This window comes from Siphateles boraxobius, unplaced genomic scaffold (genome assembly GCF_051911475.1).
Source record: "Siphateles boraxobius isolate OS27281-9 unplaced genomic scaffold, OSU_SipBor_1 54, whole genome shotgun sequence".
In the NCBI taxonomy this organism is placed as follows: Eukaryota; Metazoa; Chordata; class Actinopteri; order Cypriniformes; family Leuciscidae; genus Siphateles; species Siphateles boraxobius.
The window spans coordinates 1,885,001-1,909,000 of record NW_027509180.1 but is presented as its reverse complement, the minus strand read 5'-3'; the positions used below and the strand labels follow the sequence as shown (position 1 = coordinate 1,909,000).

General features: G+C 49.1%; 2 protein-coding genes across 2 annotated transcripts in view; both read left to right on the top strand.

The window, feature by feature from the left end:
* LOC143714421 (uncharacterized) overlaps positions 1–24,000 on the top strand; it is a 318,101-nt gene that overhangs the window by 227,987 nt on the left and 66,114 nt on the right. The window lies entirely within an intron of this gene.
* Positions 7,304–18,478, top strand: LOC143714358 (uncharacterized). Its single transcript, XM_077205476.1, has 7 exons — positions 7,304–7,646; positions 7,744–8,196; positions 8,830–8,886; positions 9,231–9,293; positions 9,526–9,554; positions 16,407–16,475; positions 16,648–18,478. The coding sequence occupies exons 1-7, from the start codon at positions 7,304–7,306 to the stop codon at positions 16,714–16,716; spliced, it is 1,083 nt and encodes a 360-aa protein (XP_077061591.1). The 3' UTR covers positions 16,717–18,478.

The following is a 24,000-nucleotide window of genomic DNA, read 5'->3' as shown; positions in this document are numbered from 1 at the left end:
CACGTCAGCCACGTCGGGCCAGAGCTTCACGTCAGCCACGTCGGGCCAGAGCTTCACGTCAGCCACGTCGGGCCAGAGCTTCACGTCAGCCACGTCGGGCCAGAGCTTCACGTCAGCCACGTCGGGCCAGAGCTTCACGTCAGCCACGTCGGGCCAGAGCCTTCACCGCTGGTCCCGTCCAGCACAGCGCCCTCACCGCTGGTTCCGTCCAGCACAGCGCCCTCACCGCTGGTCCCGTCCAGCACAGCGCCCTCACCCCTGGTCCCGTCCAGCACAGCGCCCTCACCGCTGGTCCCGTCCAGCACAGCGCCCTCACCGCTGGTCCCGTCCAGCACAGCGCCCTCACCGCTGGTCCCGTCCAGCACAGCGCCCTCACCGCTGGTCCCGTCCAGCACAGCGCCGTCACCGCTGGTCCCGTCCAGCACAGCGCCCTCACCGCTGGTCCCGTCCAGCACAGCGCCCTCACCGCTGGTCCCGTCCAGCACAGCGCCCTCACCGCTGGTCCCGTCCAGCACAGCGCCCTCACCGCTGGTCCCGTCCAGCACAGCGCCCTCACCGCTGGTCCCGTCCAGCACAGCGCCCTCACCGCTGGTCCCGTCCAGCACAGCGCCCTCACCGCTGGTCCCGTCCAGCACAGCGCCCTCACCGCTGGTCCCGTCCAGCACAGCGCCCTCACCGCTGGTCCCGTCCAGCACAGCGCCCTCACCGCTGGTCCCGTCCAGCACAGCGCCCTCACCGCTGGTCCCGTCCAGCACAGCGCCCTCACCGCTGGTCCCGTCCAGCACAGCGCCCTCACCGCTGGTCCCGTCCAGCACAGCGCCCTCACCGCTGGTCCCGTCCAGCACAGCGCCCTCACCGCTGGTCCCGTCCAGCACAGCGCCCTCACCGCTGGTCCCGTCCAGCACAGCGCCCTCACCGCTGGTCCCGTCCAGCACAGCGCCCTCACCGCTGGTCCCGTCCAGCACAGCGCCCTCACCGCTGGTCCCGTCCAGCACAGCGCCCTCACCGCTGGTCCCGTCCAGCACAGCGCCCTCACCGCTGGTCCCGTCCAGCACAGCGCCCTCTCGCTCTTGGAGACGGAAGAGGACTTCCCGCGTCCCGCAATGCCTGGAAGTCCTCCCTGTACTTCCTGTCAGAGTCCTCACCGCTGGTCCCGTCCGATCCAGAGACTGTTCAAGTCACGGGTGCCGATCCAGAGGCTATTCAAGTCACGTCTGCCGATCCAGAGGCTGTTCAAGTCACGTCTGCCGATCCAGAGGCTGTTCAAGTCACGTCTGCCGATCCAGAGGCTGTTCAAGTCACGTCTGCCGATCCAGAGGCTGTTCAAGTCACGTCTGCCGATCCAGAGGCTGTTCAAGTCACGTCTGCCGATCCAGAGGCTGTTCAAGTCACGTCTGCCGATCCAGAGGCTGTTCAAGTCACGTCTGCCGATCCAGAGGCTGTTCAAGTCACGTCTGAACCTGATCGCTCTATGTTTGTTTTTGTGTTTACGTCTGTCCCTGTTCTGGTGTCTGTTCCAGAACCGGAGCCAGTGTCTGTTCCCGAGCCATTCTGTGTGTTGTCTGTTCCCGAGCCATTCTGTGTGTTGTCTGTTCCCGAGCCATTCTGTGTGTTGTCTGTTCCCGAGCCAGTGTGTGTGTTGTCTGTTCCCGAGCCAGTGTGTGTGTGGTCTGTTCCCGAGCCAGTGTGTGTGTGGTCTGTTCCCGAGCCCGTGTGTGTGTTGTCTGTTCCCGAGCCTGAGCCTGTGTCTGTTCCTGAGCCTGAGGCTGTGTCTGTTCCCGAGCCTGAGCCTGTGTCTGTTCCTGAGCCTGAGGCTGTGTCTGTTCCTGAGCCTGTGTCTGTGTCTGTTCCTGAGCCTGTGTCTGTGTCTGTTCCTGAGCCTGAGCCTGTGTCTGTTCCTGAGCCTGAGCCGGTGTCTGTTCCTGAGCCTGAGCCGGTGTCTGTTCCTGAGCCGGTGTCTGTTCCTGAGCCTGAGCCGGTGTCTGTTCCTGAGCCTGAGCCGGTGTCTGTTCCTGAGCCTGAGCCGGTGTCTGTTCCTGAGCCTGAGCCGGTGTCTGTTCCTGAGCCTGAGCCGGTGTCTGTTCCTGAGCCTGAGCCGGTGTGTGTTCCTGAGCCTGAGCCGGTGTGTGTTCCTGAGCCTGAGCCGGTGTGTGTTCCTGAGCCTGAGCCGGTGTGTGTTCCTGAGCCTGAGCCGGTGTCTGTTCCTGAGCCTGAGCCGGTGTCTGTTCCTGAGCCTGAGCCGGTGTCTGTTCCTGAGCCTGAGCCGGTGTCTGTTCCTGAGCCTGAGCCGGTGTCTGTTCCTGAGCCTGAGCCGGTGTCTGTTCCTGAGCCTGAGCCGGTGTCTGTTCCTGAGCCTGAGCCGGTGTCTGTTCCTGAGCCTGAGCCGGTGTCTGTTCCTGAGCCTGAGCCGGTGTCTGTTCCTGAGCCTGAGCCGGTGTCTGTTCCTGAGCCTGAGCCGGTGTCTGTTCCTGAGCCTGTGACTGCTCCTGCCTATGACCCCGTAACTACCCTCAAGAATTTTTTTGGGGGGGGTAGTAGGTCCTCGCCATGGCAACTTAGGGGCCCACGGCCACCAGAAAGATCCTCACCGCCATGGCCACCCGAAGGGTCTTCTCCGCCATGGCCACCCGAAGGGTCTTCACCGCCCTGGCCGCCCGAGGGGTCTTCACCGCCCTGGCCGCCCGAGGGGTCTTCACCGCCCTGGCCGCCCGAGGGGTCTTCACCGCCCTGGCCGCCCGAGGGGTCTTCACCGCCCTGGCCGCCCGAGGGGTCTTCACCGCCCTGGCCGCCCGATGGGTCGTCTGCTTCGCCCTGGCCGCCCGATGGGTCGTCTGCTTCGCCCTGGCCGCCCGATGGGTCGTCTGCTTCGCCCTGGCCGCCCGATGGGTCGTCTGCTTCGCCCTGGCCGCCCGATGGGTCGTCTGCTTCGCCCTGGCCGCCCGATGGGTCGTCTGCTTCGCCCTGGCCGCCTGCACATCATGCTCCACCCTGGCCTTCCGTCCTGCCGCAGTCTCCAGGTCCTCTTCCGCTCCATGGGCCTGGCCCTCCATCCCGGCCCCGGGTCCGCCTCTGCTCCACCTCCCTCCTGGACTGTTCATGAGGAGCGTCTGGAATCCGCTCCTTAAGTGGGGGGCTATGTCACGATTCCTGTCTTATGTTTTCCACGTCTTGTGTGGACTTTTGTTATTTCCTGTCCTGTGCCATGTTTTGTAGTCCTTTGTAGTTTTTCTTGTTTATTAGTCTCTCCAGGTGTTTCTAATTAGCCCCGCCCCCTTGTTATCTTGTTTGCCTGTGTATTTAAACCCCTGTGCTTCAGTTGTGTTTGTCGGTCGTTGTTTTGATGTTGCTGGTAGCTGTTCCGTGTTCCTGTCCTGAGTCCATTGGATTAGCTGTTTGTTTTATTAAAGTGCTTGCATTTGGATTCTCTCTCTGCTTCATTTCTACCACATCGTAACAATTACATGGTGTCAGGGAGTTTTTCAGCCTAGAGACATCATGCGTACAATCAGATGTTTCAAATCGTAAAAAAAAATTATTGAAAGCATCCGGCAAATCAGTCACCCTGAACATTGTTAAGGCTAATATGCTGCTTTGGTTCATTACCACCCTGGTCAATTGTAGCCATAGTTTTAATCCCCCGCCATGCTGACCTAAGGTCACCATTTACAAATTGTTTTTCTATATTTTCCCTGTATTTACTTTTGGCTTTTACTATTTCAGTCCTAACCTCCCTAGATGCAAACTTTCTCTCCAATGCATCACCAGTAAAAAAGATTTTTTTTTTTCTATTAATCACTGTTTTTAAACCTTTGGTGACCCATGGTTTATTATTAGAGAAGGTGATAACTGTTTTGACTGGAATAAAAGTATCCACACAAAAGGAGACATAGGACGAAACAGTGTCCGAAAGTTCATCAATATTATCCCCACAACCATCAAAAAAACATTCCCAGTCCGTACACTCAAAACATGCCTGGAGGGAGGATATACTGTCCTCTGTCCAGAGTTTAACAGTTTTTATTTCCCCCTCCCGACGTCTGATACAAGGTTCATACGTTGGCACCAGGAAGATGCTGTTGTGGTATGAAGCCCCCAACCCTGGCATGGGAAGAGACTTATAGCCTTCCTTTACATTACCAAAACACAGGTCAAGTGTGGTATTTCTTTGTGTGGTTGTACAAGTCACATATTGGTCATATGTCCGCAAGACCTTATCCAAACGAACATGATTCATATCCCCCATGAAAAATTTGGGAGCGTCACTGCAAATAGTATCCAACCGCTGAGATAAGTCCATGATCACTTTTATGGCTGCAGTAGCATTAGCACGGGGATGACAATATATCAGCGTAAAAAAACAACTGAGGGAACTCACGTGGTAAATAAAACGGTCGTAAGGAGATGGTGAGTAACTCAATATCAGGAGTACAGATTTTTTCCCTCACATGAATAATTTTACAGTACCTCTGATTTACATAGAAGCTGACACCTCCTCCCCGGCTCTTTCCTGTCGTCTCCCTGGAGCGGTCCAGTCTGATGGGACAGCCAAAACCAGTGAGCGCCAACTCGGAATCCAGGTCGCTCTCATTTAGCCAAGTCTCAGTGATCCCTATCAGGCAGCACTCTTTGATCTCTGGTCTTACTTTTACCAAGCTCTCCAGCTCGTCGATGTTGCGCCTCAAGGACTGCGCATTAGATAAAAAGACCGAGGGCAGAGGAGGCAGCCGGCGTCGGTCATCCAGACAGAGCTTTTTTACTCTGCGTATGATACCTCCCCTCCTACCTCTCTTCCTCCTCGATGGCCGCCTTGGGGGATTACCGACAATATGGAGAGGCACGAAGATCTCTGCCGGTATTGTTGTCGGTATCTCACCCTCCGTTGAAGAACGCAGTGACAAGCTCTCTGGCAAACACGAGACGATATCCATGCTGCTGGACAGCTATCGCCCCTCGACAAATGCAGCAAACCAACGTGGCGATAAAAACAAATAAAAAGAGATTCGAAGACGACCCCAGATTCCACATCTCTGCACTCCGTTGTTAAACACACATGCACACGGCGTTCAACAAATCACTTAAAACATAAACATAAAGCCTAAAAACCACATAAAAACAACCAAAAGACGGTGCTTGCTGTAGTGGGTCGCACGCAAGGGAGCGCCCCGGAGGTAGGCTACTAAAGCTAGGTAATTAAGTTTATTAAATGCATTCACAATATTTAGGCTACACATTCATTATTGATCGTATGCCTAATACAGGGCCGTAGACAGGGCTTTATAATCAAAGAGGTACTAAATTTGAGGTTGGTAGGTACACATTTTTTATTTCTCTGATATGTGCATTTCAAGACATTTTTAAGACCAAAAAAAAAGGATAAGAAATAGCTTTAAAACCATGTCAGTGGGCAGTAGATTATTTGTCAATACCTGCTCTCTCCTCATCTCCATGACTCTTTCTTTTTTTCTCAGTCTCTTCAACCCTTTCACTTCCCCTCCTAAAGCTGAGCTTTTTAATTTACTAAAGGCTGTAATTTGTTTTATTTTCTCAATATGTACACATTCATTATTAATCTTGTGCCTAACATGATGAAAACGGCTTTGTTAATGTTTCTTGTCACCTCAGTAAATTATTACATTACATAAGTCACGTACTTTTTGAACTGAATATAACTTATGTAACGTTATATAGGCCTATTTTCCGTTCAAAATGGCGAAATTAGACAAAATTATATTAGTTTGGCTGATTATTTTTTGTCAATCGTTTAACATCTATGACCTAAAAAAATGTCACATATGAAATGTTAAGTTTAGCTACTTACATCTTATCTAGCACTTGACCGTACGCGTCGAGTCGCACTGTTAAAATTCGCGCTCAGCAGCGTCTGTGAACAAAGCCCACCTACTTTGATTTGATTGGTCATCTCAAATATTCTGACATTGACGAGCAGTGACAGACCAATGAGGCTCAGATGAACACACACACACACACACACACACACACACACCCTGTCCTCTGTTTCTGACATGCTCTCTGCTCGGCGCCGCTGCGGATTGAAGATGAAGAACGCGCTGAATCTGATTATAACAAGACTGAAGCGAACACGAATTTGTGTAGCCTACATTAATCACAAATTTTTAGGGGGGCTAGGCAGAAGTTTAGGGGGGCTGGAGGCCCCCAAAATAAGGGCCTAGCGACGCCCCTGGATATCGGCAAAAGTGTTTTTTCTAAGTTAAGACGTTCACTTCAGCATGCACACTCCACAATGAAGAGCTTATTATCCTTATGTGACTGTTAAACGAGACTGGTGTCATCACAAACGTTATTCTGTGCCCTAAAAACTGGCATATTTCATGATATTGTGTCATGCAAGATCATGTGCGAGGTGGCCAGCGGGGGAAGTTGAGACACACGTGTATCTGTCTCCGCGATAGAGTTATATTAGGAAACACTGTTTAGTTGTTCAGTGTTATGATGATAACAGGTTAATATTAGCCAGCATATTAACTAACAGCATATTAATTATATAATAAATATATTGTTTCTGTTTTATAAATTTTAACCAGTGCTAATTTAAATAAAATTAATGAATTTAAATGGATGAATTGTTATTTTCTTTATTTGTCTTTATTTATTGCAATGAACATTTAGTACCTTTACATTATTAAAAATGGGTGTCTCAACTGTAACGCATATGGGTACAGTTGTGAATATATATATATATATATATATATATATATATATATATATATATATATATATATATATATATATATATATATATAAATATAATCTTATCAAAACTACAAAAGTTATTCAGCCATGAGCAGTGAGTGATTTTCTCTTTGTCTTGTGTGTATGACCTCAGTTATTGCAAGCTGCTGCGATATGCATAACACGATATATACATTTGCGATTTTTCGATAATGATGATTGGAACAAAAATACTGAGGAGGACTTTTACTTTCTGAACCTGGACTATACACCTCTGCTTTTAATTATCATTAGTTCATGTTGAATTAAGTATTAATTCAGGTATTAGTACATGATTACATTTATCCAAAGTGACTTACAATTGCTATATATGTCAGAGGTCGCTCGCCTCTGGAGCAACTACGGGTTAAGTGTCTTGCTCAGGGACACATTGGTGTCTCACAGTGGATTCCAACCCGGGTCTCTCACACCAAAGCCATGATTATTCATATACCCTTATTGTAAAGCGCTACCGGGAAAAGACTGTATGATTTGAATCTTCTGCTTGTTATGCTGGTATGGTTTATAGTTTAATTTATTAATATATATCATAATGATCACTGAGATATACTGTGTTTCAGGCACCAGTGGAGAGGATGTGTTTATCAGTTCTGGTGTAAATGTCTCTCTGTCCTGTAATAAACCTCTTTCTGACTGCAAATCAACTACATGGATCTACTCTAACAGCTCCAGATATTCATGGCCAGTTGACCTGATTATTGGAGGGATAAAGAATAAAGACACAGAGAGACATGAGAGACTGAGTCTGGAGTCTGACTGCTCTCTGAACATCAAGAACGTCACAGAAGAAGATTATGGATCTTACATCTGCCGGCAATTTGTGAATGACAGACAACAAGGACCTGATGCACGTGTTTATCTGCATGTTCTTCATGGTAAGTTTATGATTATGTGGTCAATTTAAAAAGGGCAAATTCTCCCTTTAAACTCAGATGATGATTGAAGAGTCTGTGATTTGTGTCTTGTGTTCAGTTTCAGTGTCTCCATCATCATCATCATCATCATCATCATCATCATCATCATCATCATCTTCATCCTCATCATCTTCTTCGTCATCTTCATCATCATCATCATCATCTTCATCATCATCATCATCATCATCGTCATCATCATCTTCATCCTCACAGACTGAGATCAGTCCAGGCCGCTCTGTGACTCTCTCCTGTCAGTTGTATTCAGTCTTCCGTGTTGATTTGGTCAGTTCTGATGGAGTTGAGCTGTTGTGGGTGAATCAGGCTGGTGTTGATCTGAAGACAGACTCCAGATATCAGATATTATCATCATCATCATCATCATCATTACGTCACTGTAACATCACTCTGACTACAACACTCCTGAATGAAGATAACAACAGAGAGTGGAGATGTCAGCTTACTCGCAGAAATCAACTCCAGACCTCAGTCACATACACTGTCAAGTATTCAGGTGAGAAAACACTCTTTTCTGACAGATTTGTGAAAACTTTCACAGATTGGCTCTACTCTTTCTGATGGCTTCATACGTTTTGGAATTGTAAAATATTAGTGGTCATATAAACTACATAAAAAACATGAAAAGAAAAACAATAGATTCACAAGATTCATCATATGTGACCTATAGACTTTCTCAGTGAAGTTTAGTGAGTTGGATCAGGGAAAGGAAGGCAGGAGGGAGAGGGGGATGCAGAGATAAAGAAGGAGAAACGTTTGGACAGGACAATGTCCTCTACTCTTTCTCTGAGATCTTCTGTTCACGGTGCGTTATATTGCTTTATTGCAGGAGGAGTTTTATCTCAGTTTTTGTCTTAGCAGGAAAATCAAGTCTTACAATCAACATAAAGTGTCTCTTTAATCAGATTTTGTCAGTGAGTCTATGACATTTTGATACATGCATATGACTCGTACTTTCTGTTGTCTGATGCAAAATAATTATAAATATTATACAGCTAGTGTATCTCACGCCATCCCATGATAAATTAATAAAATCATAGTGAGGATTTATTTTTGTAAACGAAATGCCTTGACATTCTGTTCATGCATTAAATATGACATATTTCTATTTCCATCTTGTTTTTAATAGTTGTAACTACAACTACATCAACTACAGCAACAGCAAACTCTCTGACTCCAGGTGTGTGTGAACATCGTCCTCATTTGACCGACTCATGGAGTTTTCTAGAATCGGTTTCTGAATCCTCTCTGGAGTTGTTCCAACAGCTGATCACAAATGTAGATTTGTCATTAAATGTGTTTAGTTTGTAATTACATCACTTTCTAACTCCATTCTCTTGTACATCACCTACAATCCCGTAATGTAAGACGTACCTGTCATTAAATGTCAGACACATCATTCTCATCCAGACAATCCTAAACAATCATGTCACATTCATCTAGTTCACATATGAGGTAAAGTCTGCTAGTGTACAGATATCAATATCAATTTCTATAAAATCATCATCACAAGCATCGATTTACTTGCAGTGATTGCCGCTTCATTCGCTCTTCTCGTTCTGGCTCTTATTCTCATTCGTAAAAAAAGAGCAGGTGAGTTTTTCATATTTTGTAACAACAGACAAAAACATCTGATAAAATAAATATGTAATTGAGACAAATGTCTTTCTCTAAAAGTGAAGAGAAATTAATGAGTTAACAAAAATAATGTTTCTATTCTACAACACTTGAATTCTTTTAAAAGACTCTTTTAAAACCGTTTGTCGTCTGCATTAGAGACTGTGTGTGTGTTTGATCATAAACTTTCCGTGACATTATGTTTCAGGGAACAGAAGAGGGACTGGTGACTCTGTGGTAAGTATTAATAACCATGAGTTATTAATGTTTATAAGGACTGACCCTGAAATATGAAACTCTTATTAGTCAGATTAGAAAATGTCAGGGTGCTCAGCAGAAAGTTCTGTCAGTCTTGTCTTAGTTTAATGTGTGTGTGTGTGTTAGTGTTGTGTTTGAGCACACGGCTCTGTCTTTATTTGTGTTGGTCATGTGTTCCTCTTGTCCCGCATCCTAGTTTCCAATTACACACACTCTTCTTTAGTGTTTGATGAGTCCTCGTCAGTCTGAGTGTGTGTGTGTGTGTGTGTGTGTGTACTTGTTTATATTACATTGCAGGGACCAAATGTCCCCACAAGGATAGTAAAACGTCTCGGTTACATATGGTAACCCTCGTTCCCTGAGGGAGGGAACGGAGACGTAGATCATGACTGACCAATAGGAATCTCGCTAGAGAGGCCAATCTACTTCGAGTGAAACTAAAACAAGCCAATACACATTGGCGTGCAATCATTTGCATCAGCTGCGCGCCCTCGTTAGCGTGTGTATAAACGAGCAGCTGGTGCGATTGCACACTAGTTTTTTGCTGAGGAGCCAAGCCTGAGAAAGCTGGCCGCCCCGGCGGGCGGCAGCGGATGTGGCGACGGGACCTACGTCTCCGTTCCCTCCCTCAGGGAACGAGGGTTACCATATGTAACCGAGACGTTCCCTATCGGTCAGTCACTACAACGTAGGTCATGACTGACCAATAGGAATCCCTACCAAAGCGCCGCAGCTGCTGCACCCCATCCAGCTCCCCGTGCAAGCCTCTACACCTTCTTGCCTGGAAGGACGATAGGAGGAGGCTTACACAGAGTGAATCTGACACTGTTGTTCCGTGATAACCCATACAGTGAGATATTGGATAACACTGGGAAGCGTGCCCTTCTGTTGAGCGCTGCGGAAGCCACTTCTTCAAAGAGTTATGTGGAAATACATATGGACTAGCCCGAAGGCTGTACTGCATATGAATAATGGGTGACTTAGCCCAAGGGAAAGACACGGGCTTCCGATAGGAGCAGCCGTGGAGAATATACACATATGGGATCCCCGTGGGGTCACACATGTGGAACCCAGCCCAGATCCGGTTCTCAAGGATTCGGCGGATAAGGGCCTGGCGCTCCGTCAAGTCCAGGCCGAGGGGTTTTGGAGGACTCGACAGGTTTTTACTCTGGAGCAATAAGGGTGCACAGTAGGGTGCAGCAAGCCGACAGAGCCAGGCCTCTCAGTGCTTCTACCCGTCTAGGGTGAGAACACGGGAGGAGACTGGCTCTACACGTAGGCTATAGTATCTAGCGAACGTGTTAGGTGTCGCTCAGCCCGCAGCTCTACAGATATCTGTTAGTGAGGAGCCACGTGCCAACGCCCAGGAGGATGCAACGCCTCTCGTGGAGTGTGCATGTAACCTAAGCGGGCAGGGCACGCCTTGTGCTTGGTAAGCCAAGGCGATGACATCCACTATCCAGTGGGCCATCCTCTGCTTTGAGACAGCCTTTCCCTTCTGCTGACCTCCGTAACAGACAAATAGCTGGTCTGAGGTCCTGACGCTTTGAGTTCTGTCCACGTACATACGCAGAGCGCGAACGGGACAGAGAAAAGCCAGGGCTGGGTCTGCCTCCTCCAAAGGCAGCGCTTGCAGGTTCACTACCTGGTCTTTGAAGGGAGTGGTAGGAACCTTGGGCACATAGCCAGGCCGGGGTCTTAGCACCACATGGCTGTCACCCGGCCCGAACTCTAGGCACGATTCGTCGACCGAAAATGCGTGCAGGTCTCCTACCCTCTTGACAGAGGCCAGTGCAACCAGCAGCAAAGTCTTCATGGAAAGAAGCTTTAAGTCTACTGACTGCAGAGGCTCATAGGGAACATCCTGAAGTGCTTGAAGCACCAGGGAAAGATCCCAAGAGGGTATGGAGGGGGGACGAGGAGGATTTAATCGTCTCGCCCCTCTAAGAAACCTGACGACCAGGTCGTGCTTTCCAACTGTTTTGCCATCTATGTGGTCGCTATAAGCTGAAATAGCGACAGCATATACTTTGAGGGTGGAGAGAGACAGTCTACGGTCCAACCCCTGCTGCAAGAAGGAAAAGACAAGACCCTATCGAACATCGAGAAGAACACCAGTCGACGAACAGGTTCCACTTCAGGGCGTAAACTCAGTGTCAGTGTCTGCGCAAGTAGGCTCACTGGGGGAAACGCATATTTGCGAAGGCCCCGGGGCCAGCTGTGTGCAAGTGCGTCCGTGCCGAGTGTTCCCTCGGTCAGGGAGTAAAACAGCTGGCAGAGGGAGGTCTCTGAGGAGGCAAACAGGTCTACCTGAGCCTCCCCGAACTCTCTCCAGATCAGCTGAACCGCCTGGGGTCGGAGTCACCATTCTCCCGGAAGCACAGCTCATGATAGCTCGTCGGCCACACGGTTGAGCACGCCGGGGACATACATGGCTCGAAGCGACCTCAGATGCTTCTGACTCCAGAGGAGGAGATTGCGGGCGAGTTGCGACATGCGACGGGAGCGTAGACCACCTTGTCGGTTGATGTACGCCACGGTCGCCGTGTTGTCCGTACGGACCAGCACGTCCCTGCCCAGTTGCGGCCTTTTCAAGCGGCTCAGAGCGAGAAGTACTGCTAGCAACTCGAGGCAATTGATGTGCCAATGCAGTTGGGGGTCCGTCCACACCCCTGACACTGCATGCCGGTTGTACGTGGCACCCCAGCCATTGGCAGAGGCATCTGTGAATACCACAGCATGCCTGGACACCTGTTCCAAGGGGACTCCTGCCCGCAGGAACAAGAGGTCTGACCACGGGCTGAAGGTCTGGCGGCACGCCGGTGTGATTGCCACCCGGTGAGTGCCGTGATGCCACGCCCATCTCGGAACTCGGCCGTGAAGCCAGTGCTGAAGCGGTCTCATATGAAGCAGGCCGAGCGGGGTTACCGCTGCTGCTGCTGCCATATGCCCCAGGAGCCTCTGAAAGAATTTCAGTGGGACCGCCGTCCTGCCTTTGAACGTGTAGGAGCAGTTCAGCACCGACTGAGCACGCTGCTCTGTGAGGCGCGCTGTCCAAGCGACCGATTCCAACTCCATACCGAGATAAGAGATCCTCTGCACAGGAGAGAGTTTGCTCTTTTCCCAGTTGACCTGAAGACCCAACTGGCTGAGGTGCCTGAGCACTAGGTCCCTGTGTTCGCATAGCTGATCTCAAGAGTGTGCTAGTATGAGCCAGTCATCGAGATAGTTGAGGATGCGAACGCCCTGTTCTCTCATGGGAACAAGGGCCCCCTCCGTGACTTTAGTGAAGACACGGGGGGACAGGGACAGCCCGAAGGGTAGGACCTTGTACTGATATGCTCGACCCTCGAACACAAAGCGCAGAAATGGCCTGTGTCGAGGAAGAATCGAGACATGAAAGTACGCGTCCTTCAGGTCGATCGCTGCAAACCAATCTTGGCGACGGATGCATTCGAAAATGCGTTTCTGCGTGAGCAATTTGAACGGTAGCTTGTGAAGGCTCCGATTCAGAACTCGCCGATCCAAGATCGGTCGTAACCCACCACCTTTCTTGGGTACAATGAAGTAGGGACTGTAGTTTCCTGACCTCATATCGGCTGGAGGGACCGGCTCTATCGCATCCTTCGCCAGTAGGACTGTGATCTCCGCACGCAAGACATGGGCATCGGCTGCTCTCACTGTAGTGGAGTGGATGGCCCGAAACTTGGGGGGACGCCGGGCGAACTGAATCGCATAGCCGAGCCTGATGGTTCGAATGAGCCAGCGAGACGGACTGGGGAGCGCTAACCAGGCTCGCAGAGACCGTACAAGCGGGACCAAAGGGACCGTAGGCGTACCCAGAGTGGGGCAGCGAGGTGGAACACAGGAACGCGGCTCGGGAGGCTCTCTCTGGGAGGCGGCCCGTAGCGGGGTCTGGGTGTGCTGTGCAGCACTTACCTGGTTCCACGGGGCAGGAGGTGCGGGAGGCGGCTCGGTGGCGTTCTCGGACCGTACACAGCTGCCGGCTGGCGAAAGAAGAGGCGGATGAGAGTGGTGAGGATTCCAACCCCCCACTGCTCTCCGGGTCTTCTTCGGACCCAGAGATGATAGAAACTGCTCTTTTATTGAAAATTTGGGTACCGCTGGTTTTAAGGCCAGCGGCGGAACACAAACAAAATGAAACAAAGGATTTACCACCCGGCCCTCTTCCGGGGGCGGGAGCGATGCAGTCATCGTCTCCTGGAGAGCAGTCCCTTCCACCTCTGGGTCGCCTGTCCTAGGGCCGCTTACCCTTGACTTTGCCGCCCCTCTTGGCGGGGGCCTGGACGGGCGGGGCGCCCTGCCTGCGACTGGCTCCACGGCGTCGCTTAGATGGAGGCTGCTGCTGCGGCGCGGGAGCAGGGGCAGACGCAGGCGGACACCCACGGCGACGAGCAGACTGAGGAGCCGCGGGCGGTGGGGTGGAGGCAGCAGCTGACCACCGCGGCAGGATGTGTCTAATGGCCTCAGTCTGCTTCTGTACAGCCGAGAACTGCTGGGCGAAGTTCTCGACCGCGTCGCCGAAGAGGCCGGTCTGGGACACGGGGGAGTTAAGGAACCTGATCTTGTCGGTTCTGGACCACCAGCGTTCCTGGACCACCAGTTTGGACATCGCACGACCCACTGACCGCGCAGTGACCTTCGTAGCACGGAGCGCGAGGTCAGTTGCGGCACAAAGTTCTTGGAGAACTAGTGGATCATGACCACCCTTGTGCAGGTCCTTCAGTGCCTTGGCCTGATGAACCTGCAACAACGCCATGGCGTGCATGGCAGAGGCAGCTTCCCCACAGGCCTTGTAAGCCTTGCCGGTCAGGTCCGACGAGTACTTACAAGCCCGGGAAGGAAGACACGGTTCTCCACGCCAAGTGGAGTTAGGGCACAGTTGCATAGCAACGGCCCGTTCCACTGGCGGGATACGCGTGTATCCCTTAGCTGCCCCGCCATCAAGGGTGGTGAGGGAGGAGGAGCCACCGAGACGGTTTCTGGCAGTAAAAGGTGGCGTCCACGTCCCTGTGAGCTCCTCATGCACCTCCGGGAAGAAAGGCACTGGGGTGGGTTGCTGAGAACCAGCGCGCGCCACCCCGAGATACCAATCGTCCAACCTCAAGGGCTCGGGACACGGTTGAGGGTTCCTAGGGGGTTGGTTCCCCGAAGGAAGCGCGCTCACTGTAATCCTCAGTTCACCCGTGTCACTGCCCGAAGCAACCCGCGAAGGGGGGTTGGAACGAGGTGCAGGCACGGGGACTCCGCCCCTTTGCAGGAACGTGAGTCTCGACCTCAGCTCCGAGATGGTCATCTTCCCACAATGGGTACATGACTCATCCACGAACGCTGCCTGTGCGTGTTCGAGGCCCAGACACACGAGGCAGCGATCGTGACCATCCCGCGACCCCAGGTAACGACCGCATCCAGAAACACACAGATAGAACGTCATCTTGAAAAAGACGCGAACTATCTGTGTAAGCTCTCTTAGGGACTACTCTCACTGGTGCTGAAGCACGTAGGGGAACAGCCACAGTGATCACAGACGGGAATGTGCACCCGTCTGTGCGCTGGATCTCTCTCGCTGGAGATCTTACCAGCTCTTACAACAGCTTTTGAGCGCTTGCCAGGCGCACTTTACCAGCTGTTATAACAGCTCTTTTTTCTTTGCTCACTTTTTAAAATAACAAAGAAAAGAAAGAGAGAGAAAGAGAAACTGCTCGCGCTGCTGTGCTGTCACGCCCGCACCGGGAAAGAGTGGTGCAGAAAGACTCGTAGAAGTTGGTTTCAACTGTAAGCAGAGACATCGAAGTGTTTGGCTTCGAAGCAGAAAGCTAGTGAGCAATTGCACCAGCTGCTCATTTATACACGCACTAACGAGGGCGCGCAGCTGATGCAAATGATTGCACGCCAATGTGTATTGGCTTGTTTTAGTTTCACTCGAAGTAGATTGGCCTCTCCAGCGAGATTCCTATTGGTCAGTCATGACCTACGTTGTAGTGACTGACCGATAGGGAACCTGAGATCACCTACGTTGTGGGGACCAGCCAGCGGCCAGAGGAAAATTGTCTGAGAATGCAATATTGCAGAATGCAAGTTCTGTAATAATCAGAATGCAAGAAATGTTAGTTTCACATCTGTCTCCTGATATTCCTTCATCTGAGTAATTTTTGAAGGCACAGATCTGTCCTTCACTGCCTTTGATGTCCCACAATCCTGTGCTTTACATTCTGGGACAGTTGAGCTAGAAAAATAAAGATGGCGTCTGAAAGTTGCAGCTGTTTGTGTGTAATTGTACATTTTTGATCAACTTTTTGCACTTGTGATGCCATTTCTAGCGAGAAATTACTAGTAATTAAATATTCACTTAGTTTTCACCAAAGCTTGCTGTATTTTGCTGTAGATCATTAAACCGTAACGCTGCCTCAGAAGTATGTGTGAAATCAGTGTCGTGAGGAACGTTTGTGTGCAAACGGTGTCTACAAAGTCATTGCCTGATAGGACAGTGAGACAACAAGTCACTGACTACTTCTCCGTTTTAAGCGATTCGTTTTCGTGTAAACGTATCCTGAGTGTGTTGTACCTGTTATTAATTGCTCATTGTTCTAGTTGTGGATTTCATCATGTGTTGTTCCTGATGTGTGGGTCAAGTCAAGTCAAACATCCTGTCATGTTACAATAGGATCCGTCATCATAACATCATAATGTGAAATTGCCAGGACACGTTTTACACATATATTACCTGAACATTTGCAGCACCTGAGTAAAATATTATTGATGGATGGCATTTAATAGCTTGATTTTTTCCATATTTCCATTGATGTTTAGGAGCAGACAGATGATGTGACTTATACTGAAGTCGCTGCGTACAGTAAAAAACAAGGAAAAAAGAACAAGGTGAACAAACAGTTCCTTGATGTTGTCCAGCTTCACTCGACATGATATTTTGTGTTTTCTTCTTCTATGCAGTTATTCTAGATTTGTGTGATTATATGGAGTTCTTCATGAATTGAGCTCAAACAACACGCTGTAATAATTGTGGGTTAAAACAACTGTGATGTTCATTCAGGTTCGCTGTGATGATAAAGTGACGTATGCTTCCATCAGAGGAGCAAAAGCTGGAGCTCAGGAGAACTGAAGTAACTTTATGCCTCTGTGAACAAGAACAAATCAGTCAAATAATTATACAAACCCCACATGAGCAGAGGAATATCAATCAAATATAACTCAATCCTAATGCTTTCATTCATTGTTAGCACTTTCAATGTCTTTTACATGTTAACAAACAAATTGTAATGAATTTTTGTCTTTTTTCCTCTTTGTGTTCTGGCTTTGAGTTCTAGCGCTTTCAGAACTGTTTTAATAACCTTTGGTCTAGTTTTAATTTAGCAATATGGAGCTAGTGTGACTACCGGTTCATATTTTCAGTAGTATTTTCAGAGCGATGAACTCACTGTTGAGGTTTGGGAACATGTTACTAACTCAGTTAGTTTAACCACTCATGTTATTAGAGAAACACGTGTGGTTAAAGAAGAAAGAAAGAAGAGGAACTGAATCTAAACCCACACAGAACTGATCATCTCTGAACCCAGTTTGAACTGAACCTGGTAAAACAAAAAACACTTATTTCATTGATAAATACAAGTATTTGTCTGGTACCTTTTATTGGATGCTGAATAAGACAAAACATTTTAAAATGTAATTATTATTCAGTCCCATAATTAGTTAAAAAATGTATTAATGTTGCAAGAGAAAATGAACTTCCATATATTGCAGATTCTTTATGTATTCATTAACATGTTTTTAATGTCCCCTAATAAATGTTTTTATATATGGTCAGTGAATTAAACATGAATATACCGTATATATGAATATTCATATAGCATATATAAGCTGTTGACCCCAAAAAACAAGTGTTTAAGGACACAAAAGTGGATACAGGCAATTGAATATTACTCTGAGAACTAACTTACGTCCACTGAGGGGAACGTAATCGGCGACCGGTATAGCTTAGCTTACAGAAATATAAATATAAAACTGATATTTGACTAAGTGACAATGTTTACTGCACACGTAGTGTATGTTTAGTGCATACTGAGTGTCAGATCCCACAATTAACCCATTCTTCCAGCTGATGCTTCACGTCTTATTGCCCGTATCCGCTGTGGCATCGTGAGAGGAAGGGTATCACCAAAGTCTGGGTTGATTCACAAATCGAGTCCAGGCAGAGATCAAGTCACTGGTTTCTTTTAATAATCAACTCGAAACTCCAACACTTTTTAACCAAAACACTTTTCCAGCTTCTCTTTATGCTCTCTGACAAAAAGCAGCCAGTCTCTCTGTTCTCAGCTCATCGACAGCTTTTCTCCTTCACTCGCAACAGCTGTGTCCCTGGTAACTGTAGTCCAGGACCAGGCGGCCATCTTGGTTTGTAGTCCCCATTGCTGCAAACACCTAGATGACACATACCTTGCCTCTATGACATACCCTCTCACGATGCCACACCACCTTTGTCTCCTTAAACGCTTGTTTTTTGGGTCGACAGCTTATAAAATGTTATTTCTGGGTTTTTTAGCTTGTTTGCTGTACAACCTTCAGTGAAAATTAAGATTGATTATGTCCCTATCAACACATGACCAACATCACCTGACTGTATTTTCTCTCAGCTTTTCTTGACAAATGTGCTTTAAAAACACACAATCAGTCAAAGACAGAATGAGGTTGAAAATTCAAAGGTCAAAGAACCCAATAACAGTGTAAAGCCCGGCTCGATCGGCCCAAAGAAGGTCTTCCGATCCGCGGGTGAAGGTCTCTGCTGTCTTTCCTTTTAAATTAGGAGTAAATTAGTTCCTTTTTCCTGTTCAACATTCAAGATTAAATGGAATACATTTTCTCATATGTATCAACTCGTTATTTTATCTGACTCCATAAATGAAAAAGGTTTTAATGATATCTGGGCATCATTAAAAGTGAACGAATATTTGATTATTCTTTTTTAACTCTTTAATTATTTTTTACCCGTTTAGATTAGGAAGCTGTGTCGCTCAGAGGTCCTCACGTCTTCCACGGTCACCAAACAATTTCCGTCACCAAACAGAGATAATTGGCTAATATCTTAGATGGTCGGATTCACCCTTACACAATCAAAGATACTTTTATATAGATACTTTTGTGTCATGACAATATCACAATCGATGCAGCACAGTCTCCTGTTCAGTAGCAGCGCTGGCACTGGTGATCTGAGCGTGCCTCTGCTCTAAACACAGCCCTGCGTTTCCGGGTCATAGGTCAGAACGCCAGCTCCTGCGTCATCACCACACACACACACACACACACACACACACACACACACACACACACACACACACACACACACACACACACACACACACACACACACACACACACACACACACGTATTAACTCGATGACTAGCCAGAATGAAAACAAGCCGAAATGAAATAGGAGTAACGAGGCTATTTCAAAAATGTAAGGCGTAGAAAGTACAGATGATTGAGTGAAAATGTAAGGAGTAGAAGTAAAAAGTCATCTAAAAAATAATTACTCAAGTAAATATACCCAAAATTTCTACTTAAGTAAGGTAATGAAGTATTTGTACTTTGTACACCTCTGGGAATATGCAATTATTCTATTATAATTATGCCTTTTTGAGTATAAAAAACTTCTGTATTGTAGTAAAGCACAATTGTAACCCTATATAAAGAAAGTGGTTTATAAAGAAAAACACTGTAAAATGTTGTTGTAAAAGATTTGATTATGAAAATGGTGTATAAAGAAAAACACTGCAATTGGTTTTTGTAAAATGGTTTATTGAGAAAGTGGTTTATAAAGAAAAACACACCACACGTAATGTTTAAAGCATTTATTAAAAAGCATAGTGAGGAACAAAACATGTATTATTGCGCCTCCTGCAGTTAAAGCTTGTAAACGATTTGGCTTTGATTTACTTTTATTTTTGTTCTATATATTAGTACATACGAGTTAACCTATAATTAATAAAAAATATATATAATTGAAATTAAGAAGCTTGCCTCCACGTCTCTGTTTTACAAAATATTGAGCACCCTTATATAAGCTCCTCCTATCCTATAGTCGAATCAGGCTCCTCCTATCGATGCATCGAATCTTCGACTATTCGGGGTCACCCCTAAAACACATATAAAATTACTCTGAGGACACTGTATTGGACACTGTATTGAGGACAGTGTCAAATCATGTACATAATTTACATGATGTAAAATATTCTATGTACATGTACATGATTTGATTCGGCTTCCGGGTTACGTAACTGCATACGTAAAAGTTAGGCTCCTACATTAACGTATTGACACTGAGGACACTGTATTGGGTGAAGTTTAGCGGCGCGAAGTTTAGCAGCGTGAAGTTAGCAGCGCAAAGTTTAGCGGCGCGAAGTTTAGCGGCGTGAAGTTTAGCGGCGTGAAGTTTAGCGGCGCGAAGTTTAGCGGCGCGAAGTTTAGCAGCGTGAAGTTAGCAGCGCAAAGTTTAGCGGCGTGAAGTTTAGCGGCGTGAAGTTTAGCGGCGTGAAGTTTAGCGGCGCGAAGTTTAGCAGCGTGAAGTTAGCAGCGCAAAGTTTAGCGGCGTGAAGTTTAGCGGCGTCAAGTTTAGCAGCGTGAAGTTTAGCAGCGCGAAGTTTAGCAGCGTGAAGTTTAGCAGCGCAACGCGGCGCTTCACTCAGTAGTTTATGCTCAAGTGCGAGATAAGATACAAGTAGTGTGGCGGGGGGGGCGTGGTTCAGCGAAGTCTGTAGCGCGAGAGCAACGACGGAGCCGAGCGGTGAGTAAGTAGGTCAAGTGCAAAATGACGAACACCTGTCTCTGATTGCAGTAATTGGCGTGGGGAGATCGCATAAAAGCTGGCTGCTGCAAGAGAGCGGGAGAGAGAAGGACTGGGGACTCGTGCACGAGACGTGAGCTGGACGCTGAAGAGTGATGTTTGATGTTGGAAAGAGTGATATTGGATATAGTGGAAAGAGTGATATTTTGAACGTGAACCTGATTTATGTTAGAGCGCGCACAGCGCATTTCTTCTTAACTAAATAAAAGTGTACGAGTCCCAGTCACGCCGACCCCTGTCTTCTTCCATCACACCAACACTGAACCGTTACTACACTGGTGCCGAAACCCGGGATGGAAGAAGAGGCCGCCGCCACACAGCCCCCGTCCCCACTTGCGGACATCATCCACGCGCTCGCGGGACTCCACCAGCAACAACATCGGGCCCTGCTGGCCATGGAGGAGCACCAGGAGCGTCGGTTCGAGACACTCCTCCGGGCCCAGCAGGAGGACCGTGAGCAGTTCCGGAGCTGGATGGACCAGGAGGTTCGGGCCACACCATCATCGCCAGCTCCAGCCTCGGCCCAGCCCATGCACCTCCACAAAATGGGTCCAGGAGACGATCCCGAAGCCTTCCTCGAGCTGTTCGAGAGGTCGGCCGAGGCCTGGGGCTGGCCGTCCACGGACTGGCCGATGCGGCTGATCCCGCTGCTGGCCGGAGAAGCCCAGATCGCCGCACAACAGCTGCCAGTCCAGAACCTCCTGGTCTATGAAGACCTCAAGCGCGCCATTCTGCAGCGGGTTGGCCGGACCCCGGAGCAGAGCAGACAGCGGTTCCGGTCACTGGAGCTCGGGGAATCCGGCCGACCCTTCGCCTTTGCGCAGCAGCTCCGGGACGCGTGCCGCAAGTGGTTGATGGCCGACGGACGCGACGTCGAGGGAATTATAGACCACGTGGTACTGGAGCAATTCGTCGCGCGGCTCCCCCGGAAGACCGCGCAGTGGGTCCAGTGCCACCGCCCGACGTCGCTGAACCAGGCCATCCAGTTGGCGGAGGACCAGATGGTGGCGTGCCCAGGGGTCGGCGAACCCCTTCCAGCAGCTTCTCTCTCTCTCTCTCTCTCTTCTCGCCCTGTCCCTCTACCCAGGTCCCGTGGAGGATTCCTGCCCAGGCCAGCGCCCCGCTGGAGGACCGGACCTACGGCTGAGCCTGTTCCCGCACCCAGAACGCCGTCCAGGGGAACAGCCTCTGCCACTGCGCCTCCTGCACCCCCGCTCTCCCCACGCCAATCGCTTGACCCACTTCCCGCCATTGGGGCGGCGGGAAGGACTGGGCCGGCCTGTTGGCGTTGCGGGGACCCTGGACATTTTATCGATCGGTGCCCCGTAATGGAGGTGGGGACACTGGTCAGGGTCCCTGACACACCGCAGGCTGCCCCCGATCAAGCTGGGTTGTACCAAATACCTGTGAGTATTAAGGGGGGTACCTATCAGGCTTTGGTGGATTCAGGCTGTAACCAAACCTCCATCCATCAAAATCTGATACAACCAGAGGCATTGGATAAGAGCCGCACGGTTAGGGTTCGGTGTGTGCACGGGGAGGTGATGGATTACCCTTTAATGCCAGTCATTATCCAATTTCGGGGCCAAAAGCATAGTGTGGAGGTGGCCGTTAGCCAACACCTCCGGCACCCGTTAATTTTGGGGACCAATTGGCCGGGGTTTAAAACACTATTGGGTTATTTGTGTGCGGGTGCTTCTGGGACAAAAAGGAAGCAGGAGAGGGGAGCGGTCGCTCAGGTTGGAGAGGCTGTGCCGGGGCCCTCGGTATCTGTCCCAGAGGTTCGGAACGCGGTTGAAAGAAGGATTCTTTCAGAGCGTGATGACTTTCCTCTGGAACAGTCCCGAGATGAGACGCTTAAAAATGCGTTTGACCAGGTCCGTACGATCGACGGGCAGCCCCTCCACCCCGACCGACCGCCCTCATATCCTTATTTTGCTATCATAAAAGATAAGTTGTATCGGGTGACCCAAGACACCCAGTCAAAGCAAGATACAACTCAGTTATTAGTTCCAAAGAGCCGTCGGGAAATGCTTTTCCAGGCGGCTCACTGTAATCCGATGGCTGGTCATTTAGGGCAGGCAGCTACACTAAATCGTTTAATGACCCGATTTTTCTGGCCGGGCATTCACGAGAACGTGCGCAAGTGGTGCGCGTCTTGTCGTGAATGTCAGTTGGTGAATCCACCGGCCAACCCAAAAGCACCTTTGTGCCCTCTTCCCTTAATGGAGGTCCCCTTCGAAAGAATTGGAATGGACCTCATCGGGCCATTAGAACGATCTGCACGGGGGCATCGCTTTGCATTAGTCCTGGTGGATTATGCAACGCGATACCCAGAAGCAGTGCCGCTTCGCAATATTTCCGCTAAAAGCGTGGCGAGCGCACTGTTTCAATTAATCTCCCGGGTAGGAATCCCGAAAGAGATTCTCACCGATCAAGGCACGGCGTTTATGTCACGCACTATTCGCGAACTGTACGAATTATTGGGCATTAAATCGATTCGCACCAGCGTCTATCACCCACAAACAGACGGCTTGGTGGAACGTTTTAACCGCACGTTAAAATCCATGATTCGTAAGTTCGTACGGGAAGACGCCAAAAATTGGGATAAGTGGCTAGAACCCCTCTTGTTCGCTGTACGCGAGGTCCCCCAAGCCTCCACGGGGTTTTCCCCCTTCGAGCTTCTCTATGGGCGTCAGCCCCGCGGGGTGCTGGACGTGCTTAGAGAAGCTTGGGAGGACGGACCTTCGAATAGCAAAAACGAAATTCAGTATGTCTTGGACCTGAGAACAAAACTCCACACTTTGGGGCGGCTCTCTATGGAGAATTTGTTACAGGCTCAGGACAAGCAAAGTCGGCTGTACAACAGGGGGACTAGACTACGCAAATTTGCACCGGGAGATAAAGTCCTTGTATTGCTTCCCACATCCAGCTCTAAATTACTCGCGAAGTGGCAAGGGCCGTTTGTGGTCACACGGCGAGTCGGGGACCTCGACTATGAGGTTGTCCGATCAGATAGGGACGGGGCACATCAAATTTACCACCTTAACCTCCTTAAAAAATGGAATGAGGCGGAGTCAGTGATGCTGGCGACGGTGGTAAGTGGGGAGGAGGATCTCGGTCCAGAAGCGAGCTCAAAATCCCAATCTCTCGCTCTGGCATTTGGCGGAGACCACCTCTCACCGTCCCAGATCACTGACATACGTAATTTACAAGCAGAGTTTGCTGATGTGTTTTCGCCCCTACCTGGTCGGACAAATCTCATTCAGCACCACGTTGAGACCGAACCGGGCGTAATAGTACGCAGCCGGCCGTATCGTTTACCTGAACATAAAAAGAAAGTAGTTCAGGATGAATTAGAAGCTATGCTGGACATGGGGGTAATAGAAGAATCCAACAGTGACTGGGCAAGCCCGATAGTTTTAGTGCCTAAAACCGACGGCTCCGTCCGGTTCTGTGTGGATTATCGCAAGGTGAATGCTGTGTCGAAATTCGATGCGTATCCAATGCCGCGGGTTGACGAATTGCTTGATCGGCTCGGTACCGC

Bases quoted from the DNA above. Each gene is read 5' to 3' on its own strand.
- LOC143714358 (XM_077205476.1), top strand. From the start codon at position 7,304: ATGATCACTGAGATATACTGTGTTTCAGGCACCAGTGGAGAGGATGTG. The intron at 8,887-9,230 runs GTGAACATCGTC...ATTTACTTGCAG, and splicing joins CTCTCTGACTCCAGGTGTGT to TGATTGCCGCTTCATTCGCT. The intron at 16,476-16,647 runs GTGAACAAACAG...ATGTTCATTCAG, and splicing joins AACAAGGAAAAAAGAACAAG to GTTCGCTGTGATGATAAAGT.